Below are 27,856 nucleotides of genomic sequence, written 5' to 3' on the forward strand. Positions count from 1 at the left end.
CTCCCTCCTTCTTTTACAGGCCAGCTAATGAATTTGGGACAAACAGGTTTAGACCTGATCAGGCCAAAACTTTGGAATATAACAATAGGAATAAGAGTTTGTTGTTTTCAAGTTGTTTGCCTTCTTTGGGCAGAGCAGATGCTTACAAGAGCTTAGCCTGAAGCTGCTCATGCTGTTTGAACTACTCTAAATCGAAAATGATCCCTGGTCTGAAGAAATGAAAAGACGCCTCTCTGCTACTTAGGTTCTCATGAGTTATTTCAGGTTCTTAGTGGTAAGATCCAAGATTGAAAATCACTTCCAACAAGGGACTAAAGAAACTCCATGTACAGATGTAACCAAAGGTCGCCTAGGAATTGGGCCAGGAGCAACTATATGTTTTATATCATCTCAGTACTGTAAAGCGCACTCAGCAAAAATAATTCCATTTTTTACATTCATCTGAAAGATCATCAGCGAGACAAAATATGCTTTCCACATTTAAATTTTCTAGGGAGCAACTTGTCCTAAAACAAGGAGCAAATCTCTGGGTTCGGAAAAGCAGAGTTTTGGATTTTACTGGTTTTGTCTCAAATAAGCCTTTATTTACATAGTACATTCACATTTTCCGTATCTTACAGCTCCCTGTAGAAAACCATTTGATTAAAACTTAAACAAATGATCTTGGTTTTATTTTTAAAACTAAGGTGATGATCGTTTTCCCCACATCGGGTTTCAAATTCACTTTGTGGCCAACTTGCCTTTGGCAGTTGAGAAGGGAAATTGGAAAAGATCACATGGAAGGGCGGAGAGAGTGAGAAAACTATCCCTGCCAAGCATTGGGAGTTTGTAAATTAATGATACCCTTGCGACACGCTCGGACCTGGGCTCCCCAAATGGAAAGAGAATTGGAGCTTGGCACGGTTCTAGGATGCGGGCTGGACTTCCCATGCAATTCTACCGAGAGCTCTGCCTGATCCCTCTGCAGTCAGTGCAAGTATTCCTCTGGGATCTGCGGATATCATCCTCAGGGTCAGTGACTTCTGAGGCTCTCTCTCAGGTTAGAAATGGCATCTTGCTTCCTCACAATTTCAAGTCCCTTTGGAGAAACAGTGGGTTCAGTCCAATATACGTGCTCCATTTGTATGAAAAAGCAACACTGAAATTCTGTGCAAATTCATTCAACACAAACCCCAAGCTAAAATGGCATCCCTCCTCCGATCTGCCTGGCGATCTTCTCGTCCGTGGGCTCCTCCTTCTCTTTTTCCCGATCTTTGTTCCAGTCTTTAAGGCCTTCTGGGAGAGATGTATCCTCATCCAAACTGCCCGTGCCTTCCACAAACTCCTCGTAGGTCGACTTTTCTGCAAAAGGCCTGGGACCCAGCAGCTCAATCATGTCACTCTTATCCAGAACTTCCTTCTCTAGTAATCGCAGGGCAACCTGAAATCGCAGGGAACACTGGGCATTAAACATAAGTACTCTGGAGCCTTTCCAAAGATCCCACCAAGATACAAGGTAAGCAGCAACAGATGCTTACTTATAGCACAGCACTAGACAGTGCCAATGGGAACCAAAGGACACGTTCAAATCAAAGGACAACTCTATATTCGGTAATATCCATTTATCCTAGGCTTCGCCATCATAAGACTGGACTGAAACTGAGCCCCTACCTAGAATTTCCAAACTTTCAACGTCTGATTTGGGAATTCTTTGGCTTTCCTCCAAAAAGTGCCTTTGCAGAGCACAGTGACCCCAGAAAGAGAGGGCCAGGTGCTTTCTCTACTAACTCAAATTTCCGTTCGCCCTCTGACACACCCATCTTAGTATCTGCTTCAGGTCTGTTGAATTCCCTTTTTCCTTTAAAAGATTAAAGCTATGGGTGGTGTCTATTAAAGCTTTGGGCAAGAGAAAATAAAAATACAAAAATAATTATTATGGTACTTAAGCGCTTACTATGTGCCAAACAGGGTTCTAAGTGCTGGGATAGATACATGCTAACCAGGTTGGACACAGTCTCTGTCCCACGTGGGGCTCGCGGTCTTAATCCCCAGTTTACAGATGAGGGAACTGAGGCCAAGAGAAGTGAAGTGACTTCCCAAGGTCAGGCAGCAGACAAGTGGCGGAACTGGAACCCAGGTCCTTCTGACTCCCATGCCTGTGCTCTATTCATTCAGGCATGCTGCAATATGTACATCCGTAGAGAGGAACACCTAAAGAAGAAGCATTCCAGCATGGAGCCGTACAACACTCATTCCCAACACATCCAGGACTCTGCCTCATAAGTCTCTGCAGACTTATGTGGACAGACAGCCTCCTAGATATGCTCATCAGTTTGTACATATCTGTAATTTTATTTCTTTGTATCGTTCATTCATTCAATCATATTTACTGAGCGCTTACTGTGTGCAGAGCACTGTACCAAGTGCTTGGAGGGTAGAATTTGGCAACAAATTGAAACAATCCCTACCCAACAACGGGCTCACAGTCTAGAAGGGAGAAGACAGACAACAGAACAAAGCAAAACAAGTAGACAGGCATCAACAGCATCAAGGTAAATAAACAGAATTATAGACACATACACATCATTAATAAAATGACTAGAATCATAAATATGTACATACATACACAAGTGCTGTGGGACGGGGAGGGGGGTAGAGCAGAGGGAGGGAGTCGGGGTGATGGGGAGGGGAAGAGGAGCAGAGAAAAGGGGGGGCTCAGTATGGAGAGGCCTCCTGGAGGAGGTGAGCTTTTAATAGGGCTTTGAAGGGGGGAAGTGTGCTTGTTTGGCGGATGTGAGGAGGGAGGGCATTCCAAGCCAGAGGTAGGACGTGGGTCAGGGGTCGACGGTGGGACTGGCAAGAACGAGGCACAGTGAGGAGGTTAGCAGCAGAGGAGCAGAGTGGGCGGGCCGGGCTGTAGAAGGAGAGAAAGGAGGTGAGGTAGGAGGGGGCGAGGTGAAGGAGAGCTTTGAACCTGAGAGTGAGGAGTTTTTGCTTGAGTTTTTGTATCCACGTCTGCCTTCCCCACTCTAGACTGTGAGCTCATTGTGGGGAGGGGGAATGTCACTGTTTACTGTTGTATTGTACTTTCCCAAGCAGTTAGTGCTCTGCACACAGTAAACACTCAAATACGAATGGATGAATGAGTGAATGAATACTGTCTCCCCCATTAAAATGTATGCCCAAGGGTAGAGATCTTTTATCCTTTTTGTAAGTTCTTCAGGCCTCCAGAGCTCAGCACAAGCAGACATTCAAATACTGTTGACTACTATTCTGATCTATTATCACTCAATCGACTGTATTTACTGAGCACTTACTATGTGCAGAGCACTGTACTAAGCCCTTGAGGGAGTGCAATGTAACAGAGCTGGTAGACATGCTTCCTGGCTTACAGTCTAGCAGGATGTTATCCAGATGTAACAGAACAAGACACTTTCCAAGAGACGAAACTAATTTTCCATCTTTGCTTGCAGAACTTTTCATACAAAGAAGCCATGGTTCTCTGTGCATCTCCACTCACCTTTTCCACGTCGGCTTTCTTCTCGGTAAGCAGAGTCATGGTTCTTTCATGAGCCTCGTTAATAAGTAGTCTCACTTCATCATCTATCAGCCTGGCTGTGGCTTCGCTGTATGGTTTCTCCAACACCATTTCCCCTTGCCGAGGGAGATCAAAGGAAATCTGTCCGACTTTTTCATTCATGCCAAACTGAACAATCTGGAAGAGAAGAAACAGGAGGTCAGTGATCTGTCTGCCTGCCGGTTCCAGCTTTTCACTGAATAGCAGCCGGATGCTATTTCACAAACTGCTGCTGGCCAACAGAATTTCCAATCCAGCCCAAGGTCTTTAGTAGCTCACCACACCAAATTAAACACAGGCACGTCACCATTCTTGAAAGACAGAAATCTTTTTAAAGCTACCCAAAGCACTTCGGATGCCAATGATTTCCAACTTCCCATTGGCTTTGCCACCTTTGAACTGACCGAGGCTCATAGGAGCCATGAATCAGCATAGTGACAAATTCAGGAAGGAAGAAACAATGCAGTTGCTAAGACAAACACCCCATATACTTGAGCTACCCGAGTGGGGAAAGGGACTGTGTCTGACCTGATTATCTTGTCTCTCTCCCAGAGCTTCCTTAGTACAGCGCTTATCATTATTATTATTGCTACTGTTGTATTTGTTAAGTGCTTACTATAAGTCAAGAACTGCTCTAAGCACTGGGATAGATACTAGTTAATATCAAGTTGGACTCAGTCCTTGTCCCACAAAGGGCTCACAGTCTAAGTATGAGGGAGAGCAGGGATTGAATCCCCGTTGTGCAGGCGGAGAAGCTGGGGCACAGAGAAGTTAGGTGGCTTGGCCAATGCCACACAGCAGAAACAAGTAGCAGACCTGGGATTAGAAGCCAGGTCCTCTGATTCCCAGGTCTGTGCTCTTTCCACTAGGCCACTCTGCTTGCACACAGTAAACAGTTAAATATAATTATTATTATTAGTATTATTAGCTTTCGACTCCACCTAATGGATGAGAAGATCAAGGAAAAAATCAAGACTAGTACTCCCTTCTTTGGGGCAAAAGTGTGTGCTAATTCTCAAAGTCTACAACTGGATCGCCCTAGTTCTCCATTGTAACACTCAGCTTCTAGGGCAGCTCACAGATCGCAAAGTTCACATACAATAAATACGACCGAATGAATGAAATGTGAGAGGAGGAGAAGCAGAACTTGTATAATACCTACCTGTGCATATGCACTTTGAGTTACCTTCCTCAAGTCATCTTGGGCCCCAGTTGTAATTCTTCCAAAGAAGATTTCTTCTGACACTCGGCCTCCCAAAGTCATACACATCCTATCCAGGAGTTGCTCTTTGGTATAAAGGTATTGTTCTTTGGGCAAATATTGGGCATAGCCTAGGCCTTTGCCACGCGGGATGATGGAAACCTGAAATGTCAGAAACAAAAGGCACACTGGGGAGTTCACTATTTAATCCAAGAATCAGTGCTGGAAGTAAATTGGAGTGGGCTGGAATCCAGCTTTGGTAAAAGAAAACTTCCAGAATGACCATTCCGGAATGAAAACCGTTTCACTGAGGGGGCGGCTCCACCTGCTACTTGGCCCGGGGAGGGGCTACAGGGGTCGGTCCTGCCTCCAAATTCCTACTGTCTCTCATCACCAGCAGTTGGAACTGGGAGCCTGAAGAGATGGAGTCAAGGTGGAGGTGCCCTCCCCTTCCCTCTCCCTTGCCTGTCAAGTGCTACGTGCCAGGCACGGTACTAAACCCTGGGGAAAATACGAGATAATCGGGTTGGACATGCTCCTTGTCCCACACAGGGCTCATAGTCTTAATCCCCATTTTACTGATAGGGTAACTGAGGGAAAGAGAATTGAAGTGACTTTTCCATGGTCACACAAGATAGGTGGCAGAGCCGGGATTAGAACCCAGGTCCACGCGCTTTCTACTAGGTCATGCTGCTTCTCTTCTGGCAAAATGTGGTCCCAGCCTAGGGACCCGTGGGGACGATTTTGTCCCTTCCCAGTGCGTGGGTGTGGGGGGAGAGACATGGGCAGACCCCATGCCTGACTGCCTCCCATTCTCCATGTAACACATTCTTGCCATTGTTGCTCGCTGCCATCCCAGTTAGAAAATGTTTTTACTTTTAGAACTGCTTCGAATGTATTATGATGGCAAACAGCTTTCTAAGTTTTCTCTGTAAATGTGGGAACACAATTTATTTCTTGGTCCTCTGATGCTGTAACAAGCCCCACGGCTGCAGCCAGCATGTTTTTTCGGTCGGCATGGTTCCTTTCCTATTTGCTAATGAGGCCAGGTTCTTCTTTAAGCTTATTCATTTGAACCTACAGTTATCAATGCAGAACAGGTGATTGTGTGAAAATGTTTTAACATCTCTGGGTCCACAGTGAAGAGGCCACATTATTGTGTGGTCTTTTCAAGGTGACGACACCCCAAATCCCCTCCCACTCTTGAGGCTGGCAGATTGGAAACCCCAGAGCCCATGTGAGATTAACTAATGAGAAAACTTCAGCATCTAAGATAGAACCTGACTACATCAATCAATCGTATTTATTGAGCGCTTACTATGTGCAGAGTATTGTACTAAGCGCTTGGGAAGTACAAGTTGGCAACATATAGAGGCAGTCAGTGGGCTCACAGTCTAGAAGGGGGAGACAGAGAACAAAACCAAACATATTAACAAAATAAAATAAATAGAATAGATATGTACAAGTAAAATAAATAAATATATAGAGTAACAAATATGTACAAACATATATACATATATACAGGTGCTGTGGGGAGGGGAAGGAGGTAAGACGGTGGGGGATGGAGAGGGGGACGAGGGGGAGAAGAAGGAGGGGGCTCAGTCTGGGAAGGCCTCCTAGTCTGCCTACATCACCATCAGATCACGTAATGGCAGGATTCAAATATACTATACCTCATTAAAAGAACCCCAATTTTTCCCATAATATCAAGACAAGCACTGACACACTGGATCATATCTATCATAACATGGTTTTGCCAACCCACGACAGACACAATCACATGCATGACTGCTGCAGCCCTTTATTTGTAACACTACAGGCAAGTTGCACAATTCTTCTACAGAGTTAGGGAAAACCTACCCATGGACTCCAAACAGCCAGGGTCCCAAATCCTCTGGGCAATGGCAGCCCAGACCTAGGAGCGTGGCTTTGGACTGAGAGAGAATATTTTACAAGCCTGGTGCTCCGAGAAAGGGCCATCTCAGGCTTCAGGTGACAAGTATCATCATTTGGACAAGGGATCTCTCTTTGAAGTTTGATCTGGTCTGGGAATGCCAAAAGGTCCTGGAGCCACTCTGGTCTGGGCCAGACCTTTTGGAATGTCTCCGATATTGGACCAGATGAGGGCAGGGCTAGGCTTGCTCAGAGGACTCCTGAGTGGCCCTCAAGACTAGGCTAGGCCAGGCTGGAAGTCTCCAGGACACATCACCTCAGTGATGGCCTCTCTGTGCAACTGGTGCCACTGTTGACTATACTGTAGAATGAATAGCCCCTTCTAGTTGCCAACCTCACTGTCCCTCTCTTCTCTGCCTCTGCATTTGGACCCCTTAAGAACTTGTCATTTATCCCACCCCCACAGCACTTAAGTATATATAGTCCTAGTCTCTTTTATTCCTCCCTCAAGGCTGTGAACTTCTCATGGGCAGGGAACGTGTCTGACAACTCTATTGTATTGTTCTTTCCCAAGTGCCTAGAACAGTGCTTAGTGTGCGCTTAATAAAAACTACTGATTGACTCACCAAAGACCATGAAGATTTGCTTTACCGACGAGCTTGGGATGCCAGTGATCTCTTTCCCTCTCTGCAGTCTTGCATAACCTCCACGTTAAGTGTGCCATCACCTCACACTTAACACATCCAAAACAGAACTCCTTATCATGCCACCCAAACCCTGTCCTTCCCAAGACTTTCCCATCACTGAAGGCGGCGCCATCATCCTTCTTGTCTCAAGTCCGTAACGTTAGCATTATCCTTTGCTCCTCTCTCATTCAACCCACATATTCAATCTATCACTAAGTCCTGTCGATCTGACCTTCACAACACTGCTAAAATCCACCCTTTCTTCTCCATCCAAACTGGTACCACGTTAATCCAAGCATTTATCCTATCCCTCCTTGATTACTGTATCAGCTTCCTTGCTGACCTCCCTACCTCCTGCCTCTCCCCACTCCAGTCCATACTTCACTCTGCTGCCTGAATCATTTTTCTACAAAAACGTTCTGTTCATCTTTCCCCACTCTTCAGGAACCTTCTGTGGTTTTCCATTCACCTCCACATCAAGCGGAAACTCCTTACCATTGGCTTTAAAGCACTACCACTTTGCCCCCTCCTACCTCACCTCGCTATTCTGCTACAACAACTCATCCCGCACATTTCATTCCTCTAATGGCAACCTACTCACTGTACCTTGATCCCTTCTACCTCATCACCCCCCCGGCATCCTACCTCTGGGCTGGAACCCCCTCCCTCTTCATATCCAACAGACAATTACACTCCCCCATCTCAAAGCCTTATTGAAGGCACATCTCCTCCAAAAGGCCTCCCCTGACTAAGCCCTCATTTCCTCTTCTCCTACACCCTTCTGCGTTGCCCTGATTTGCTCCCTTTCATCCTGCCCTTGGCCCCACAGCACTGATGCACATATCTGTAATTTATTTATTACATTAATACCTGCCTCCCACTCTAGACTGTAAGCTCATTGGGGATAGGGAATGTGTCTATTATACTGTTATATTGAACTCTCCCATGCCCTTAGTACAGTGCTCTGCACATAGTAAGTGTTCAGTAAACACGATTGATTGGTACAGGAATGGGAAAATTAGGGTTTTCCTAAAGACATTTCAAAGAGCTTCATTCTTGAGCTAGCTACAATCGCAATGCCTAATACTGTCAATTACAAATGAAGGTATTTACTGTCTCATGGTAAATCAGGAAACAACTCCCCACTCAACCTGGGGACCCAGAACTGCAGACATAAGCAAGGTACTATCCTGGTGGCTCTCCCTCTACTATGTGCCAGATATTTTATATATCTACTGTACCCAAATACAAAATGTTGTCCCTTCTTGAGCTGCTATTTTCAGTGTTTCATTTGCAATCTTCACGATGGCTCTATTCAGTTGTTGAAGAGTTCCCACGATAAAAAAGTTCCCCAAAATTGGTCCTTAACGTCCTTAAGTTTTACTGCAACTGAAGTCAGGGCACTTCCCAGTCTTTTTCAGGAAGAATTCCCAATTCTTCCCAGCTGGTCCTTATGTCTTGGATTTGTCTGCCCTACCATCTAAGCTGCTGCTCTCCCCCTCTAGACTGTAAGTTCGTTGTTTACAGTGGGTAGGAAATGTGTCTGTTTATTGTTGTATTGTACTCTCACAAGTGTTTAGTGCAATGCTCCGCACATAATAATTGCTCAATAAATACGACTGAATAAATGAGTGGTTTCCAGGTTCTCTGAATCCTCTTTCTGGGATTACATACTGCAGCAGTTCCAAAGGTTTCTCCTGCTTTCCCCAAAGCTCCAAGCCTCTTCCCTACCTTCCCAGGCCTTTATTTCAACTAGCTGTGCTAAACTTTTCAGAATGAAATTTCTTTTAATCTTCTGTCCAAGTAAGCCAGTGTAATACACGAGAGCCCTTAACATTTGAAAAGTGTTTTTACCTTTAAAAGTGGATCAGCATGTTCCAGATACCAGCCTGCAACTGCATGCCCTGCCTCGTGGTAGGCGACTGTCTTTTTCTCCTCTGGTTGCAGAACCTGAGTTTTCTTTTCCAAACCTTAAAATACAAATAAATAAAAATTAAAGAAACCCCACCAAACAAAACCTTGTTGAGCAAACCTGGCATGAAATAAAAAAAACACCCTGAGCTAAATGACTGGCTTTGTGGGACAATCATGTTATTTATCAAGAGTTGAAACGATACTGAAAAAAACAGAAACAGCAAAGCTACATCGAGGTCAAAATTTTTGAAACACATCTAATTCCTGTCCACAGCATATATAAAAATAACCTGGCACCACACAGAGGGCAATATAAGGCTAGAGTTAAGGAGGATAAGGCAGCATATCTACATTTTCATTTCATATGACATGCATATGGCAGAACTTGAGTGTATTCCCAAAGGGTTGGGGAACAGGAATTTATTTTCATAATTAAAGCGATATCAACCTTTTCCTCCTAGATTGTGGATGAATGAAGCTGAACAGTACAACTGTATGTTTCAGTGTACCTTCAGACCTCACTTTTTTGGAATCCAGGCCAAGTGGCTGCCCTTGTGGTTCCCCCGTAAAATCCCTTTCGAAAGTCTTGGACACTATTTTTTTTATACCCACACTCCTCTGTTCACTTAGGGCAGACAGCCTAGAGGGCTGTGAGTATAAAATCTGAGCCCACACTGACCAACTTTCAGAGACCAAAGTATTACCATAATCATCATGAATATCATTTACTTAGTGCCACTCTGCTGCAGGACACTTGGCCTCTCCTTGGGCAGTGCTCCTCCTTCTTTCCTTTTTTTTATGGTATTTGTTAAGCACTTACTCTGTGCTAGGCACTGTATGAAGCGCTGGGGTAAATACAAGCTAATCAGGTAGGACAGAATCCCTTGTCCCACACAGCGCTGTCTTAATCCCCACTTTACAGATGAGGTAACTGAGGCACAGATGTGAAGTGCCTTGCCCAAGGTCACACAGCAGACAATCAATCAATCATATTTATTGAGCGCTTACTGTGTGCAGAGCACTGTACTAGGCGTTTGGGAAGTACAAGTTGGCAACATATAGAGACCGTCCCTACCCAACAGTGGGCTCACAGTCTAGACAGTCTAGTCAGACAAGTGGCGGAGCCGGAATTAGAACCTGGATCCTTCTGACTCCCAGGGCTGTGGTCTTTTTTCTGCTCCCTTACCTCCGATCACTCGCTCAATTGCCTGCTCGAAGTGTGTCTGACATATGGAGTCTGAAAGGTGCCGGGCGGCAATCAAGGCAGCTTCATTACAGACGTTAGCAATATCAGCTCCTGGAAAATGAAGATGGAGGGTAGATAACGCCTCAGCTCTAAAACATCATCAAAACATTTGGAAAGGGCTAGCGTGGTGCTTGGGACACAGTGAGGACTCAAAAATCAGTGGTATCTGTGCACCTTAATGCCTGAACTTTCAGCTCAAGGATAATGCTATTCATAGGACTGATCCTCCATCCACCCAGGCTGCCCACCTAGGGTGTGTGCCACCCACCTGCTCATTTCCTTGGGACCCATGCAAGATCTTGCACTTGGCTATTTTCCTTCTTCAACTTTCCCCTTTGCTCAGATATGTGCAGGAATGAGTTGGGTTGACAACAGAGATCCATTTTAAAAAATCAGTATTCTCTGAAGGTTCAATAAAACAATCTTCCTCTGGGTGGAGAAATGCGAACACGCCAAGATTTTCCAGTTTCACTCCTTCCTGAACAAAGCCTTCTCTCAACTTCAAGAGTTCAACCTTTACTTTAAAAATGTCTTGGTCACAAAGGGAGATCCAAAGTGGGAAGATGAGTAACCTACAGCCCATGCAATTGGCCCAGTCTGAGAGATGTTTACGAATCATTCACGATTTATGTTTCTACTCACCTGAAAACCCTGGAGTTAGGGAAGCCAGTTTTCTTGCCAATTTCTCTTTATCTAGGTCGATTTCTAGTTTCAGGGGTCTGAGATGAACTTTGAAGATAGATGCTCTTCCCTTAATATCTGGGGGGCCTATACAAAGTTTAGAAAAGACATTTTAGCCTGCAAAGATTACAGACAAAACTCCGCTACACATTTGGCAGCACACGAAGAAAACAATCTTACCGATGTAGATCTGCCTGTCAAAGCGGCCGGGCCTCATCAGTGCAGGATCTAAGATATCAGGCCTATTGGTGCCTGCCAAAATGACTACATTTGTCGTGGTGTTAAAACCTGCAAAAATAGCATAGGTTTACAACCATTATTAAAAACCAGCAGGAAATGAATGCATAATAATAACAATAATAATAATGGTGGCATTTATTAAGTGCTTACTATGTGCAAAGCACTGTTCTAAGCGCTGGAGAGTTTACAAGGTGATCAGGTTGTCCTACGTGGGGCTCACAGTCTTAATCCCCATTTTCCAGATGAGGTAACTGAGGCACAGAGAAGTTAAATGACTTGCCCAAAGTCGCACAGCTGAGTGGCGGAGCTGGGATTTGAACCCATGACCTCTGACTCCAAAGCCCGTGCTCTTTCCACGGAGACACGCTGCTTCTCACATGAGTAACCATGAATGCATGAGTAACCAATCTGACCCAAGATTAGCTTTCTAACCTGCTATCTTGGGAAGTCAAAGTATTTGAGGATAATAAAAAAAGGTTTTTGTAGATGACTTATAATGGCATGAAAAGCATTTCTCCATGAGATGTTATTTTCTAATACATTCCGGATAGCCTGCGCTTCTACAAGTTTCCTTAATGATCAGTCCTTCTTCCTGAACAACAGTGTGATCTAGTGGAAAGAGCACAGGCCTGAGAGGCAGAAGGACCTGAATCTAATCCAGGCTCTGCTACTTGTCTGCTGTGTGACTTTGGACAAGTCCCTTAACTTCTCTATGCCTCAGTTATCTCTTCTGTAAAATAGGGGTTATGACTGTGAGCACCATGTAGAACACGGACTGTGTCCAACTTGATTAGCTTGTACCTACCCCAGTGCTCAGTATAGTCCCTGGCACATAGTAAGCGCTTAACAAATATTATTTTTAAAAACCCACAACACCACGGGGTTTAGCTTTCTGTTATTTCCGCAAATAGGAAGGGTTAGATTGAGGGAATCAATCAATCAATCGTATTTATTGAGCGCTTACTGTGTGCAGAGCACTGTACTAAGCACTTGGGAAGTACAAGTTGGCAACATATAGAGACAGTCCCTACCCAACAGTGGGCTCACAGTCTAAAAGGGGGAGACAGAGAACAAAACCAAACATACTAACAAAATAAAATAAATAGAATAGATATGTACAAATAAAATAAATAAATAGAGTAATAGAGAATCAGGCAAGATGCACTGGAAAGGTAAAAGGAAGAAAGCAGAAAAAATCAAAGAGAGGATCAAGCAGCAGAGGTCAGGGCAACAGATGTCAGGCTAACTACAGCAAGACAGGGGAAAAAATAGGAGTTGGGCAAAGGGGTGATTCAAGAAAAATAGTACAGTTCATCCTGACATTGAAGCAGTGTGGCCTAGTGGAAAGAGCCTAGTTCTAGGAACTGGAGACCTGGGTTCTAATCCTGGCTCTGCCACTTGCCTGCTGTGTGACTCTGGCCATGTCATGACTTTTTTTTTTCCAAATGTTATTTGTTAAACACTATATGCCATACACTGTACTAGGCACTGACGTAGATACAAGCTAATCAGGTCAGACACAGCACATATCCCAGATGGGGCTCACAGAAGTAATCCCCGTTTCACGACCTTCTGTTCTCGATCTACACGCACTCCCTTGGTGACCTCATTCGCTCTCACAGCTTCAACTATCATCTCTACGCTGATGACACCCAGATCTACATCTCTGCCCCTGTTCTCTCCCCCTCTCTCCAGGCTCGCATCTCCTCCTGCCTTCAGGACATCTCCATCTGGATGTCTGCCCATCACCTAAAACTCAACATGTCCAAGACTGAACTCCTTGTCTTCCCTCCCAAACCCTGCCCTCTCCCTGACTTTCCCATCTCTGTTGACGGCACTACTATCCTTCCCATCTCACAAGCCCGCAACCTTGGTGTCTTCCTCGACTCCGCTCTCTCATTCACCCCTCACATCCAAGCCGTCACCAAAACCTGCTGGTCTCAGCTCCACAACATAAGATCCGCCCTTTCGTCTCCATCCATACCGCTACCCTGCTCGTTCAAGCTCTCATCCTATCCTGTCTGGACTACTGCATCAGCCTTCTCTCTGATCTCCCATCCTCGTGTCTCTCCCCACTTCAATCCATACTTCATGCCGCTGCCCGGATTGTCTTTGTCCAGAAACGCTCTGGGCATGTTACTCCCCTTCTCAAAAATCTCCAGTGGCTATCAATCAATCTGCACATCAGGCAGAAACTCCTCACCCTGGGCTTCAAGGCTGTCCATCCCCTCGCCCCCTCCTACCTCACCTCCCTTCTCTCCTTCTCCAGCTCAGCCCGCACCCTCCGCTCCTCCGCTGCTGATCTCCTCACTGTACCTCGTTCTCGCCTGTCCCGCCATCGACCCCCGGCCCACGTCATCCCCCGGGCCTGGAATGCCCTCCCTCTGCCCATCCGCCAAACTAGCTCTCTTCCTCCCTTCAAGGCCCTACTGAGAGCTCACCTCCTCCAGGAGGCCTTCCCAGACTGAGCCCCTTCCTTCCTCTCCCCCTTGGTCCCCTCTCCATCCCCATCTTACCTCCTTCCCTTCCCCACAGCACCTGTATATATGTATATATGTTTGTACATATTTATTACTCTATTTATTTATTTTACTTGTACATATCTATCCTATTTATTTTATTTTGTTAGTATGTTTGGTTTTGTTCTGTCTCCCCCTTTTAGACTGTGAGCCCACTGTTGGGTAGGGACTGTCTCTATATGTTGCCAACTTGTACTTCCCAAGCGCTTAGTACAGTGCTCTGCACAAAGTAAGCGCTCAATAAATACGATTGATTGATTGATTGACCTCTGAGGTAACTGAGGCACAGAGAAGTGACTTGCCCAAGGTCACACAGCAGACAGGAGGTGGAGCCGGGATTAGAATCCACATCCTTCTGAGTCCCAGGCACATGCTCTATCCGTTAGGCCAAGCCGCTTCCCTGAGCCTCAGTTTCCTCAACTGAAAATGAGGATTCAATACCTGTTCTCCCTCCCGCAAAGACGGCAAGCCCCATGAGGGACAGGAACTGTGCGTGGTCTAAATGACCCCCACCTTCAAAGCCCACCTAAAATCACATCTCCTCCAAGAGGTCTTCCCGGACTAAGGCTTCAATTTCACCCTCCCGTGTGCATCACCTCTGCCGTTGGACCTGTATCCCCTAAATATTTGCTATTCACCCTTACCCTCAGCCCCACAGCACCAATGCACATATTCTGTCACTCACTCATTTTCTCTATTGGTAATTTATTTTCATGTCCATCTTCCCCTCTAATCTACTACACATTTTGTGGGTGGGAATGGTACCTACTAACTCAATCAATCAATCAATCAATCAATCAATCGTACTTATTGAGTGCTTACTGCATGCAGAGCACTGTACTAAGCACTTGGGAAGTACAAGTTGCCAACATATAGAGACAGTCCATTCCCAACAGTGGGCTCACAGTCTAGAAGGGGGAGACAGAGAACAAAACCAAACATATTAACAAAATAGAATAGATATGTACAAGTAAAATAAATAAATAAATAGAGTGATAAATACGCACAAATATATATACATATATACAGGTGCTGTGGGGAAGGGAAGGAGGTAAGACGGGGGGATGGAGAGGGGGATGAGGGGGAGAGGAAGGAGGGGGCTCAGTTCTGGGAACTCCACTGTATTAATCAATCAATCAATCATATTTATTGAGCGCTTACTGTGTGCAGAGCACTGTACTAAGCGCTTGGGAAGTACAAGTTGGCAACATATAGAGACAGTCCCTACCCAACAGTGGGCTCACTGTTGAGAAGGGGGAGACAGAGAACAAAACCAAACATATTAACAAAATAAAATAAATAGAATAGATATGTACAAGTAAAGTAAATAAATCAATAGAGTAATAAATATGTACAAACATATATACATATATACAGGTGTTGTGGGGAAGGGAAGGAGGTAAGACGGGGGGATGGAGAGGGGGATGAGGGGGAGAGGAAGGAGGGGGCTCAGGTATGGGAACTCCATTGTATTAATCAATCAATCAATCGTATTTATTGAGCACTTACTGTGTGCAGAGCACTTGGGAAGTACAAGTTGGCAACATATAGAGACAGTCCCTACCCAACAGTGGGCTCACAGTCTAGAAGGGGGAGACAGAGAACAAAACCAAACATATTCACAAAATAAAATAAATACAATAGATATGTACAAGTCAAATAAATAGAGTAATAAATATTTACAAAAATATACATATATACAGGTGCTGTGGGGAAGGGAAGGAGGTAAGATGGGGGGGGGGATGGAGAGGGGGGCGAGTATACTATTACACTCTTCCAAGCATTTAGTATAATGTTCTGCACTTGATAGACACTCAAACACCACTGACTGGTATTTTTCAGTGCTTCGAACAGTGCTTGGCACCTAGGAATTATTATTAGCAATGAGCCTTCAGTATGTAGTCAGTCAATCATATTTACTGAGTGCTTCCAGTGTGCAGAGCACTGTACTAAGCGCTTGGGAGAGTAGGTAGGCATCATTCTGACCTACTCTTATCCACGGCTGATGACGATTTGAAGCCAGATCAGCATACATGAAAAAATGTAATTGTCCGATGAAGCCAAGCGGATAGGCTCAATAGGTTGATCGTGTGCCTTTACCAAACAAACATGAAGAAACGGAACCCTTCTACCACACTGTATATGGAAGGGGCTGTTCCACATACTGGAGTTGGGGGAGGGCAACGGTGGCTACATCAGGTGTAGTGGGAATGAACTTCCTCCCTTCAAGGCCCTACTGAGAGCTCACCTCCTCCAGGATGCCTTCCCAGACTGAGCCCCCTCCTTCCTCTCCCCCTCGTCCCCCTCTCCATCTCTCCCGTCTTACCTCCTTCCCTTCCCCACAGCACCTGTATAGATGTATATATGTTTGTACATATTTATTACTCTATTTCTTTATTTTACTTGTACATATCTATTGTATTTTATTTTGTTAATATGTTTGGTTTTGTTCTCTGTCTCCCCCTTCTAGACTGTGATCCCACTGTTGGGTAGGGACTGTCTCTACATGTTGCCAACTTGGACTTCCCAAGCGCTTAGTACAGTGCTCTGCACACAGTAAGTGCTCAATAAATACGATTGATTGATTGATTGATTGAACAAAGACCTGAAACACCAAGCCTACCAAGATGTGGCACTGGGCAAGGAGGCCCAGATCGTGCCAATCTTCTGTTCAGAGAAGCAGCGTGGCGTAGTGGATAGAGCCCGGGCCTGCGAGTCAAGTTGTCCCATGAGGGGCTCACAGTCTTCATCCCCACTTGACAGATGAGGGAACTGAGGCCCAGAGAAGTGACTTGCCCAAGGTCACACAGCTGACAAGTGGCGGAGCCGGGATTCAAACCCACGGCCTCTGACTCCAAAGCCCGGGCTCTTTCCCCTGAGCCACGCTGCTTCCCAATACTTCCCAAGCGCTTAGTCCAGTGCTGTGCACACAGAAAGCGCTCAATAAATACGACTGAACGAATGAATGAATTTATCTATTTTGATGGTATTGATGCCTGTCTACTTGTTTTGTTTTGTTGTCTGTCTCCCCGCTTCTAGCCTGTGAGCCCGTTGTTGGGTAGGGACCGTCTCTATCTGTTGCTAATTTGTACTTCCCAAGCGCTTAGTCCAGTGCTCTGCACACAGTAAGCGCTCAATAAATACAATTGAACGAATGAATGATTTATCTATTTTGATGGTACTGACGCCTGTCTACTTGTTTTGTTTTGTCGTCCGTCTCCCCACTTCTAGACTGTGAGCCCGCTGTTGGGTAGGGACCGTCTCTATCTGCTGCCAATTTGTACTTCCCAAGCACTTAGTACAGTGCTCTGTACACAGTAAGCGCTCAATAAATACGATTGAATGAATGAATGAGTCAGAAGGTCACGGGTTCTAATCTAGGCTCAGCCACGTGTCTGCTGTGTGACCTTGGGCAAGTCACTTCACTTCTCGGGGCCTCAGTTACCTCATCCGTAAAATGGAGATTGAGACTATGGGCCCCACATGGGACAGGGACTGTGCCCCACCTGGTTTGCTTGCATCCACCCCAGAGCTTAGTCCAGTGCCTGGAACATAGTACGTGCTTAACATATACTATTACAATTATTGCTCTCGCACCCATGCTTCTCCCCATAAAATGATCAGGGTGATAAATGGCATGAACATGTCTGTGCAAAACATAAACTTGTCTCGCAAAGGCAGATTGATACCTAATGTGAATTTTGCTGATATCCAAAATCTCCAAGTGGAAGTCTTTTCCTATATACACAAAAAGGATGTACACTAAATATCTTCCAAAGAGTCACTCATAGCAAAGGATAACGTCTAGGCTCATAACAAAATAAAGGCAAAATTGGCTCTCTTTTAAAAACAGTTTAGTTGAGGATTCAGATTCTTTGCTTTGCACATAGTAAGCGCTTAACAAATACCAATATTATTATTATTTGGACACTGGCTTCAGTGGCAGACAGAACAGTCACGAGTTTTAGCAATTTTTCTGCATCAAGTTAGCAGCTGGCCTCTTTTCCAGTCTCACCCACAGCTTCTAGCTCAGCAGTAAATTATGGAAGGTTAGCAATAGCCTACTAGAAGGGAGAGCTGGATAGATTTCACGGATGGATACAAGATTGATTCAAAGTTATATTAAAAATTACTTGACTCATTTAATCTTTTTATAAGCTGCAGTTTCAAAGAAAAAAAATTATCTGAATCCTTACCATCCATTTCTACAAGCAGTTGGTTGAGTGTGTTCTCCTGTTCACTTTGCCCTCCAAAGTTGCCTCGCCCTCTTTTCCTTCCCACTGCGTCTATTTCATCAATGAAGAGAATGCAAGGGGCATTTTTACGAGCAAGAGAAAATAAGTCTCGGACCTTAACGAGAGAACAGAAAGTATGAGCGAATGAAGATAGCAGAACCATATTACCCTGTCTTGACTTTTTAAAATCAGAACATGGGCAATCAAGTCTAATGACATGCACAGAAGTTTACCGTTCCAGTTCTAAACACTAATAAATGTTTCAAGTTGTACTTTCTCCAAATGCAAAAAAAAAAAAGGAACACTATATTGCAACAACTCTGTTTTATGGCCAGAGATGCAGGAAAAGATTTGCTTTTCTCACTATGTAACCCTATCCTTTTCATTAACAGCAAAAAAGATCACAATTTCATTTTGTATTGACAAAAGAAATACCCGATTTGGGCAGTGGAATTTACTTTAAAGTCCATGGGCAATCAAGTCTAATGACATGCACAGAAGTTTACCGTTCCAGTTTAAAACACTAATAAATGTTTCAAGTTATACTTTCGCCTAATGCAAAAAAAAAAAAAAGGAAGACTATATTGCAACAACTCTGTTTTAATGGCCAGAGATGCTGGAAAAGATTTGCTTTTCTCACTGTGTAACCCTATCCTTTTCATTAACGGCAAAAAAGATCACAATTTCCTTTTGTACTGACACAAGAAATACCCGATTTGAGCACAGTGGAATTTAAAGTCCATGTCAATCAATCAATGGTATTTACTGTGCTGTACTTTATGCAGAGGGCACTGTAATGAGTGCTGGGAGAGTACAATACAAGAGAGTTTGTAGACATTCCCTACCCACAATGAGCTACAATCTAAAGGAGAAACAGACATTAACATAAATCTTAATGTGCTAAGGGGCTAAAAGTGAAGTGAATACCAAATGTCCAAAGGGTAAAGATGTAGGTGCACAGAAGGCCCCAAGAGGAGAGGGAGTCAGGGATAAGAGGGCTTAATTGCGGAAGACTACTATATTTGAATGTTAAAATAACAGAATAAGTCCAATCCTGTACTGAAAGACCTAATAAGCCACAAGTTTGATTATTCTTTAAGGTGTCTTCTTCTGTGAATGAAAAATATTTAGGCATAAGAAGTATAACTTTTTGCAATTTTTGTTCTTAATACAATGGCAAATGCGCACAACAGTCCCTGAATGCCAATTCCATACACTGTAAATGAGGGCTCATGCATTATGACTGAACTGGGCTCAGGCCTGATCTGATACATATGGGCAGGCACCAGTCCATCACCTGGGTTTGAACTTTCATTCTCCTACCAATTTACCTAATTTTGGGGAAGATTTCATAAATGAATATATATACTTCAGTTTCCCTTCTGTCACAGGACAAATACCTTCCCTTAACTGAACTGACCATATAACATAAAAACTGTTATAATTGCTTATATATATATTTGCTTAGAAAGTGGAAAGGCTTAACATTTTCTCTACTAGACATGTCAGCTTTCTATGCTGCATTAGGTCTGAGGACAAATGAAGTGCAATTTTTATAGCCGTTAATTAATCAGTCAATGATATTTCAGGGATTTCTGGGTACAGAACCCTATACTAAATGCTTGGGAGAGTACATTACAATGGAGTTGGTAAACATAATCTGTGTCCCCAAGGAGCTTACGATCATAAGGACTTGTTTCAGGTTTTTAGTTTTTTTTACGTCAAAAGGAATAAAGTCCCTAAAGAGAATAGACACAATTTTTCTTACATCCAAACACCAAACTACAGTTTACCATCATCATCATCAATCGTATTTATTGAGCGCTTACTGTGTGCAGAGCACTGTACTAAGCGCTTGGGAAGTACAAGTTGGCAACATATAGAGACAGTCCCTACCCAACAGTGGGCTCACAGTCTAAAAATCAGTTTACGTGAGGCGTTCTGTACTCTCTTGAAAATTATGATCTAAACAGAAGCATTAATGCTACAAATATGCCTGGGATGTTCCTTTTTATGCTGAATTCCAGCCAACTTTAAGATATTAGCCTAGAAGAGACCCTGTCTCAGGGCTCACAGTCTCCATCCCCATTTTCCAGATGAGGTCACTGAGGCCCAGAGAAGTGAAGCAACTTGCCCAAGGTCCCACAGCCGACAAGCGGCAGAATCAGGATTAGAACCCGAGTCCCTCTGTCTCCCAGGCCCGTGTTCGATCCACTCAGCCATGTTGCTTGTCCGGTTGAGGAAACTGAGGCACGGAGGAGTTAAATGACTTGTCCAGGGCCTCTCCGTGTGGTGTTGGTCCTGAGCTTATTTGGTTTATATGTTTTGTTTTGTTGTCTGTCGCCCCCTTCTAGACCGTGAGCTCGCTGTTGGGTAGGGACTGTCTCTATATGTTGCAAACTTGTACTTCCCAAGCGCTTAGTACAGTGCTCTGCACACAGCAAGTGCTCAATAAATACGATTGATTGAATGAATGAATGAATGAACAACCACTTATTCAACAGACCTTAGAGTTTCATGCCGGTTGGTAATGAGGGAGAAAAGCTGCAGGGGTTTGCTGTAGCATTAGATTATACACTCTTTGAGGGCAGGCACTATCTCAAGTTCACTGCCCTGCACAGTTAGTAGTGACAGTATTTATTAAGTGCTTTCTACATGCAGGGCACTGTAATAAACGTGGCATTTGTTAAACGATATGTGTCGAGCAGCGTTCTAAGCACTGGTGTAGATACATTCTAATCAGATCGGACAAAGTTTCGGTCCAACTTGGGGATCACAGTACGAGGGAGAGGAAGGATCGAATCTCCATTCTTCAGGAAACAGACACAGAGAAGGCAAGTAGCAGAGCCGTGACTAGAACCCAGGTCCTGTGACTCCAGACCTGGGCTCTTTCAGCAAGGCCAGCCGCTTCCCTCTGCTAAGCTCAATAAATGCTACTGCACTCACGCCTCACCTCCTGTTTAAAGCTAGCACCTAAAACTCATGGGACTTCGAGAACAGACTATTTTCAAGTTAAGGAAATCCTCCTGATCTTCAAAATGTCTCTAAACCCACAGACCCTTCAACATCAGAACCGAGCCAAAGACTTACCCTAGCTGGACCCACGCCGACAAACATCTCCAAGAACTCCGAGCCGTTGACTGTAATGAAAGGGACATTAGCCTCTCCCGCGGTAGCTTTAGCCAGTAGTGTTTTTCCAGTGCCCGGGGGGCCGGTCAGGATGGCACCCTTCAAGACGAAAGAGAAATCCAATAAACCTCATACAAAATGAATACCTGCTACGATTAAACGCCTTATAAGTCAAAAGCAAAACAGTTTTTCTCCATTAAACTGAGTAACATCAAAAAATCATTTCAGGCTTGTTATGGGAGAAAAAATAAATAATAAGCCTGCAGGAATGATTGTCACAGAGTGGTCAGAGAAAGAATAGGGAGGTAAACAATACAATGTTAAAGTACTTTGTAACCATCTCTCTAATAATATATTGTCCCTAGAGCATTAGAAAGTTAGTCTTATCTTCCTCATAATTTAGTCTATGAATTCCTCCTTTTCACTTATTTTAACCAAGTGCCTTTCCTTCAGCTTCAGCTTAAATGTCTTGCTTCTAAATACAAACAAAAAAACCCCTCCCAAAAAAACATTTTTTTAATAAATTATTTTAATCTTCCACTTTCTCCTTTTGAAATATTTTACAAGGTTACAATGAGGGAGAAAAAAAATCAGTCTAACTGGCCTCAAGTAGTTTACAATTTAATATCAAGAGTAGGCTTTATTTTTTCGAAATAAACACAGACAAAACTTAAAAGATTTTTAAAATATAGTACTATGGAAAGACTACTTGTGGAAAAAAATTACAGTTGTAATAAATGCTGCAGCAGTCAGTATCCAGGCTCTAAAGGTGCTTGGGCAAAACTGATGGTACAATATAAAATACACCTGTACTCTTGATCATTTTTCCAAAACATGCTATCTAAATAATTACATAATCAATGTGACAAATTTATATAAAGCGTTCTTCACAGTTGACGTCACCAGTGTAAACAATAAATCGTTCAGGGTAAATGAAGACTTAGCCAGAGTTTATGACTGGGACCCAAGTATTTCCCAAATCAGTGTTTATCGTCACAATGATTCCAGCAATGATTTTTGAATCTCCACATAGAAAACATTCTTGAACACCTTACCTTGGGAATTTTCGCTCCCAGATCCTGGTACTGCTTTGGGTTTTTCAGGAAATTAACGAATTCCATTATCTCTAATTTGGCCTCCTCACAGCCGGCTACATCTTTGAACTTCACATCAATTTCATCTCTCAGGACCTTGGCAGTAGTTTCTCCTACACTAAAGAGTCCACCCATTCCCCGGCCTGTTCGACCCATACCAGCAGGTCCTCTTCTTAGTGTGTACAATAAAAAGCCAATTATGAGAACTGTAGGGAACAGGCTCAGCAGGAATGAACTGTGGGAAAACAACATATAATAATATTAATTTTCTGAAAGATTCTCTGCTTGTCTTTGGATTTTAAAACTGCATGAGATGGGCTTTTCTGGCTTTCGGATAGCTGCTCGAGACATGATTTTTACACACTTTATAGGAGAAAAGGAGCTCTTGCATTTTTAATTTAAAGGAATCAAAATGCCATAGGAACTTTGAGTTGCACTACAGCTCCATCTCAAAAGATGGAGAAAGTAAAATCTTCTTTTAAACTGGATGGTGACTACTGCTTACACCACTCCTCAACCCCACATACTTATACACAATGAAATCTAGATTTTGAAACAGCGTTTCTATAAAGGATACTTGGGTTTCAAAAAGATATATTTCAAGATATCCATATAACTTGCATTTCCATTGTCAGTTTTAAAGGAAAAAGTAAGAAATCTGTGAGGAGGCAGGTGGGAGAACTGAAAATTGAAAATCCACAATTTCTCCAGTGCTGGTTAGAGTGCAAGAGTGAAAATTTCCTCTCCCTTACTGTGAAGTCCTAAAGAAACACCTGAATGTTTAGATGAGCCCGACAATGCTGTTCCCAACACAATCAATCAATCAATTGTATTTATTGAGTGCTTACTATGTGCAGAGCACTGTACTAAGCGCTTGGGAAGTACAAATTGGCAACACATAGAGACAGTCCCTACCCAACAGTGGGCTCACAGTCTAAAAGGGGGAGACAGAGAACAGAACCAAACATAACAACAAAATAAAATAAATAGGATAGAAATGTACAAGTAAAATAAATAAGTAGAGTAATAAATATGTACACAAATAAATAAACAATAAATATGTACACAACTACAAAATAAATAAATAAGTAAATAGAGTAATAAATATGTACACAAATAAATAAACAATAAATATGTACACAACTACATTTTGCATTCTCTATTACATCAATTACCAACACCACTTTGTAGAATATGGTTCCCTTTCACGTACGAATTCAAAATGAATACTTCCTATAAATCATTCATCAGCCTTTAGATATCAGTATTTAAGACATCAACTAGGGACTCGGAGGTGAAAGAATGTGAATGCCCACACTACTAGCCACCTCAGAGCAAATTCAGGCAAGTTCATTATATGTTTACAAATGAATGAATATAAAATCCATTGTAGGTGAGACTCTCATTCATTCAATCATATTTACTGAGCGCTGACTGTGTGCAGAGCACTGTACTAAGAGCTTGGGAGAGTACAATATAACAGTAAACAGGCACATTCCCTGCCCACAACGAGCTTACTAGTGCAGCTATACTTAAGGTGACCAGACTTCTTGGCATTTACTTATGTTGTCGAGCCGTTTCTGACCCACAGCGACGCCATGGACACATCTACATGTTTTGTTTTGTTGTCTGTCTCCCCCTTCCAGACTGTGAGCCCATTGTTGGGTAGGGACTGTCTCTATATGTTGCTGATATGTACTTCCCAAGCGCTTAGTATAGTGCTCAGCACACAGTAAGCGCTCAATAAATACGATTGAATGAATGAATGACTCTCTCCCAGAACACCCCTCCTCCACCTGCAATCGTTCTGGTTGTGTATCCAGAGAGTTTTCTTGGTAAAAATATAGAAGTTGTTTGCCACTGCCTCCTTCCACACAGTCAACCTGAGCCTCTGCCCTCGACTCTCTCCCATGCCGCTGCTGCGCAGCACGGGTGAGTTTTGACTTGTAGCAGATTGCCTTCCACTCACTAGCCACTGCCCAAGGTAGGAATGGAATGGGTGGGCCTCTGCTTGACTCTCCCTCCCGTAATCGAGCCTGGAAACTCCAGGCGTGACCCTGAGAGGCGTGGCACTTACTAGAGAAGCAGCGTGGCTCAGTGGAAAGAGCCCGGGCTTTGGAGTCAGAGGTCATGGGTTCAAATCCCGGCTCTGCCAATTGCCAGCTGTGTGACTTTGGGCAAGTAACTTAACTTCTCTGTGCCTCAGTTACCTCATCTGTAAAATGCGGATGAAGACTGTGAGCCCCCCCATGGGACAACCTGATCACCTGGTAACCTTCCCAGCGCTTAGAACAGTGCTTTGCACATAGTAAGCGCTTAATAAATGCTATCATTATCATTATTATTATTATTATCCTTGGGCAAGTCACTTAACTTCTCTGTGCCTCAGTTACCTCATCTGTAAAATGGGGTTTAAGAATGTGAGCCCCCCCATGGGACAGTCTCCCCCTTTTAGACTGTGAGCCCACTGTTGGGTAGGGACTGTCTCTATATGTTGCCAATTTGTACTTCCCAAGCGCTTAGTACAGTGCTCTGCACATAGTAAGTGCTCAATAAATACGATTGATGATGATGATGATGACAATCTGATCACCTTGTAACCTCCCCAGCGCTTAGAACAGTGCTTTGCACATAGTAAGCGCTTAATAAATGCCATTACTATTATTATTATGACCTTAACCCAAAGTCTTATGAGTTGTGAGGACATGTAAATTCCCGTTTTAAAACGGGCGCTAGCAGAGCTGGGAAATTGCAGGTGGAGCTTCTGGCAGGTGGTCTAGGGAAAAGGCAGCAGGGTACTATTTTGAAGATTAAAGGTTAAAGGGAGGTTAAGGACAAGGGAAAAGAGGGAGTTAGAAACTGATCATCCACCAACCCCTCCATCTGCCACTCATCCCAGTGCTCAAAATAAAAAAGTTGCTGTCCAGATATTCCAGCATTCCCTTTTTTTAAGTCAAATTATGGGTATATCCCAGTTAGGGTATTTCCCCACAAAAGTAGGTGGTTTATATTAATTTCAAATAACACAAAAGAGACCAAAAATGCACTATACCAACCTGTATTTGCCAAGGAATGTATTTTACCTGATCATAATCAATTAGAAAAAGAAATGCATAGACAAAAGAACTAGTCATGTGTATAAACTACTAAATCCCCAAACACACCCATTATAGAGTTACAGACTAGGGAAAGTTTCACAGATTTTTTTCCTGCCATGCTACTATCTAGAGAATAGGAAGTGTCTGCAGTGCATAGTTTCTAGCCTCTAAATGGCTAACTCAAATGATTTAAATTGCTTCTTACCCATCACTTTCAGCAATGTAGACCACAGGTAACCGATTCTCTCCTTCAATGCCTAATTCCTGCTGCAAAGTTTCCAGGTTACGTTCGAAGGTATCCACACTACCAATATTAAACCAGACGTATTGCTATAAAAGTGAAAAAAGGGATTATGAATATCACAGAAGAGGAAGGGATCTGTCTGGGTAAGAATAAAAAAATCAAATTGTTCATGAACAGGTATCCTAGTTTTTAGAATTTTTCACCACTGAGGCTTTCGTAGTCTTCAAGCTGCAGGTTGTTCAAAAACAGATAATCACTAAGTAAGAATTGGGCTATAAAATAATTTATTGAGTAGCAACGAAGTACATTAACTTAGAGTACAGCCTAAAGATTAGACAGTCTCTGCCTTCAAGAAATGTTCATAGTACTAAGGCAAATATCCAATTTTGAGAATAAGAGTCTTGGGTCAGACCCATGGCCTATCCAGCCAAGAATTTTACTTCTGAATAGCAAAAAAATGGCTGAGGAACCTTTGTCCTCCTTCCTTGCCATTCACTCTTAGAGTTAAGAGATGAACCATGTAACAGCCCTAACAAGAAGCAGCATGGCCTAGTGGAAAGAGCCCAGGCCTAGGAGTTAGAGGACCTGGGTTCTAATCCCAGATCTACCACTTCTCAGCTGTATGACCTAGACGAGTCACTTAAACTTCTGTGTGCCTCAGTTTCCTCATCTGTAAAATGAGGATTAAGTCCTACTCCCCCTTAGTTAGATTGTGAGTTCCATGTGGGACAGGCGCTGGTTCCATCCTGATAATCTTGTATCTACTTCAGTGCTTAGAATAGTGCTTGGCACATAGCAAGGGCTTAACAAGTTCCCTACAATAAAAGCTTTTCCTTCCAATAATCTACTATGGACTGCTTAAGCCTGAATTTATCCAAGCCTGCCTTGAGCCTGCTGATGTTTTCTGTACATACAACTCCTGGGATAACAAACTCCATGTGCTATACTTATAGAATTACAGCTATAATTCTATTTGTTCTGACACCTGTTTACATGTTTTGTTTTGTTGTCTGTCTCCCCCTTCTAAACTGTGAGCCCACTGTTGGGTAGGGACCATCTCTATATGTTGCCAATTTGTACTTCCCAAGCGCTTAGTACAGTGCTCTGCACACAGTAAGCATTCAATAAATATGACTGAATGAATGAATGTACTTGCCACCAACTGTCAGGGGAAGGGTTTTCCTTACACTGTTTTGAATCTGTCTCTCTCAAGCTTCAGTGGGTGAACTTTATTCATTCATTCATTCAATCGTATTTACTAAGCGCTTACTGTGTGCACAGCACTGTACTAACCGCGTGGGAAGTACAAGTTGGCAACATATAGAGATGGTCCCTATCCAACAACGGGCTCACAGTCTAGAAGGGGGACACAGACAACAAAACAAAACATGTAGACAGGTGTCAAGTCATCAGAATAAATAGAAGTAAAGCTAGATGCACATCACTGACAAAATAAATAGAATAGTAAATATGTACAAGTAAAAGAGAGTAATAAATCTGTACAAACATATATACAGGTGCTGTGGGGAGGGGAAGGAGGTAGGGCAGGGGGGTGGGGAGGGGGAGGGAAAAAGGGGGCTCAGTCTGGGAAGGCCTCCTGGAGGAGGTGAGCTCTCAGTAGGGCTTTGAAGGGAGGAAGAGAGCTGGCTTGGCCGATGTGCAGAGGGAGGGCATTCCAGGCCAGAGAGAGGACGTGGGCCGGGGGTTGATGGCAGGCCAGGCGAGAATGAGGCACAGTGAGGAGGTTAGCGGCAGAGGAATGGAGGGTGTGGGCTGGGCTGGAGAAGGAGAGAAGGGAGGTGAGGTAGGAGGGGGCGAGGGGATGGACAGCCTTGAAGCAGAGACTGAGGAGTTTCTGCTTGATGTGTAGGTTGACTGGTAGCCACTGGAGATTTTTGAGGAGGGGAGTAACATGCCCAGAGCATTTATGCACAAAGATGATCCAGGCAGCAGCGTGAAGTATAGACTGAAGTGGGGAGAGGCAGGAGGGTGGAAGATCAGAGAGGAGGCTGATGCAGTAATCCAGTTGGGATAGGATGAGAGATTGAACCAGCAAGGTAGTGGTTTGGATGGAGAGGAAAGGGCGGATCTTGGAGATGTTGCGGAGGTGAGACCGGCAA

The 27,856-nt window shown here is 43.7% G+C and overlaps 1 protein-coding gene across 1 annotated transcript in view; it reads right to left on the reverse strand.

Annotated features, from left to right (window-relative positions):
- Nucleotides 1–240: 240 nt before the first annotated feature.
- Nucleotides 241–27,856, reverse strand: part of AFG3L2 (AFG3 like matrix AAA peptidase subunit 2) — a 50,687-nt gene continuing 23,071 nt past the window's right edge. The window contains exons 7-17 of the mRNA XM_038746501.1: nt 25,698–25,822; nt 22,356–22,629; nt 21,262–21,399; nt 18,133–18,286; nt 11,358–11,465; nt 11,139–11,264; nt 10,437–10,547; nt 9,191–9,306; nt 4,719–4,919; nt 3,500–3,694; nt 241–1,420 (exon numbers count right to left, since the gene is read on the reverse strand). Coding sequence (XP_038602429.1) covers nt 1,178–1,420; nt 3,500–3,694; nt 4,719–4,919; nt 9,191–9,306; nt 10,437–10,547; nt 11,139–11,264; nt 11,358–11,465; nt 18,133–18,286; nt 21,262–21,399; nt 22,356–22,629; nt 25,698–25,822 — 1,791 coding nt within the window. The 3' untranslated portion in view covers nt 241–1,177. The remainder of the gene's footprint in view (nt 1,421–3,499; nt 3,695–4,718; nt 4,920–9,190; nt 9,307–10,436; nt 10,548–11,138; nt 11,265–11,357; nt 11,466–18,132; nt 18,287–21,261; nt 21,400–22,355; nt 22,630–25,697; nt 25,823–27,856) is intronic.

Source organism: Tachyglossus aculeatus, chromosome 5, assembly GCF_015852505.1.
Source record: "Tachyglossus aculeatus isolate mTacAcu1 chromosome 5, mTacAcu1.pri, whole genome shotgun sequence".
NCBI classification, from domain to species: Eukaryota; Metazoa; Chordata; class Mammalia; order Monotremata; family Tachyglossidae; genus Tachyglossus; species Tachyglossus aculeatus.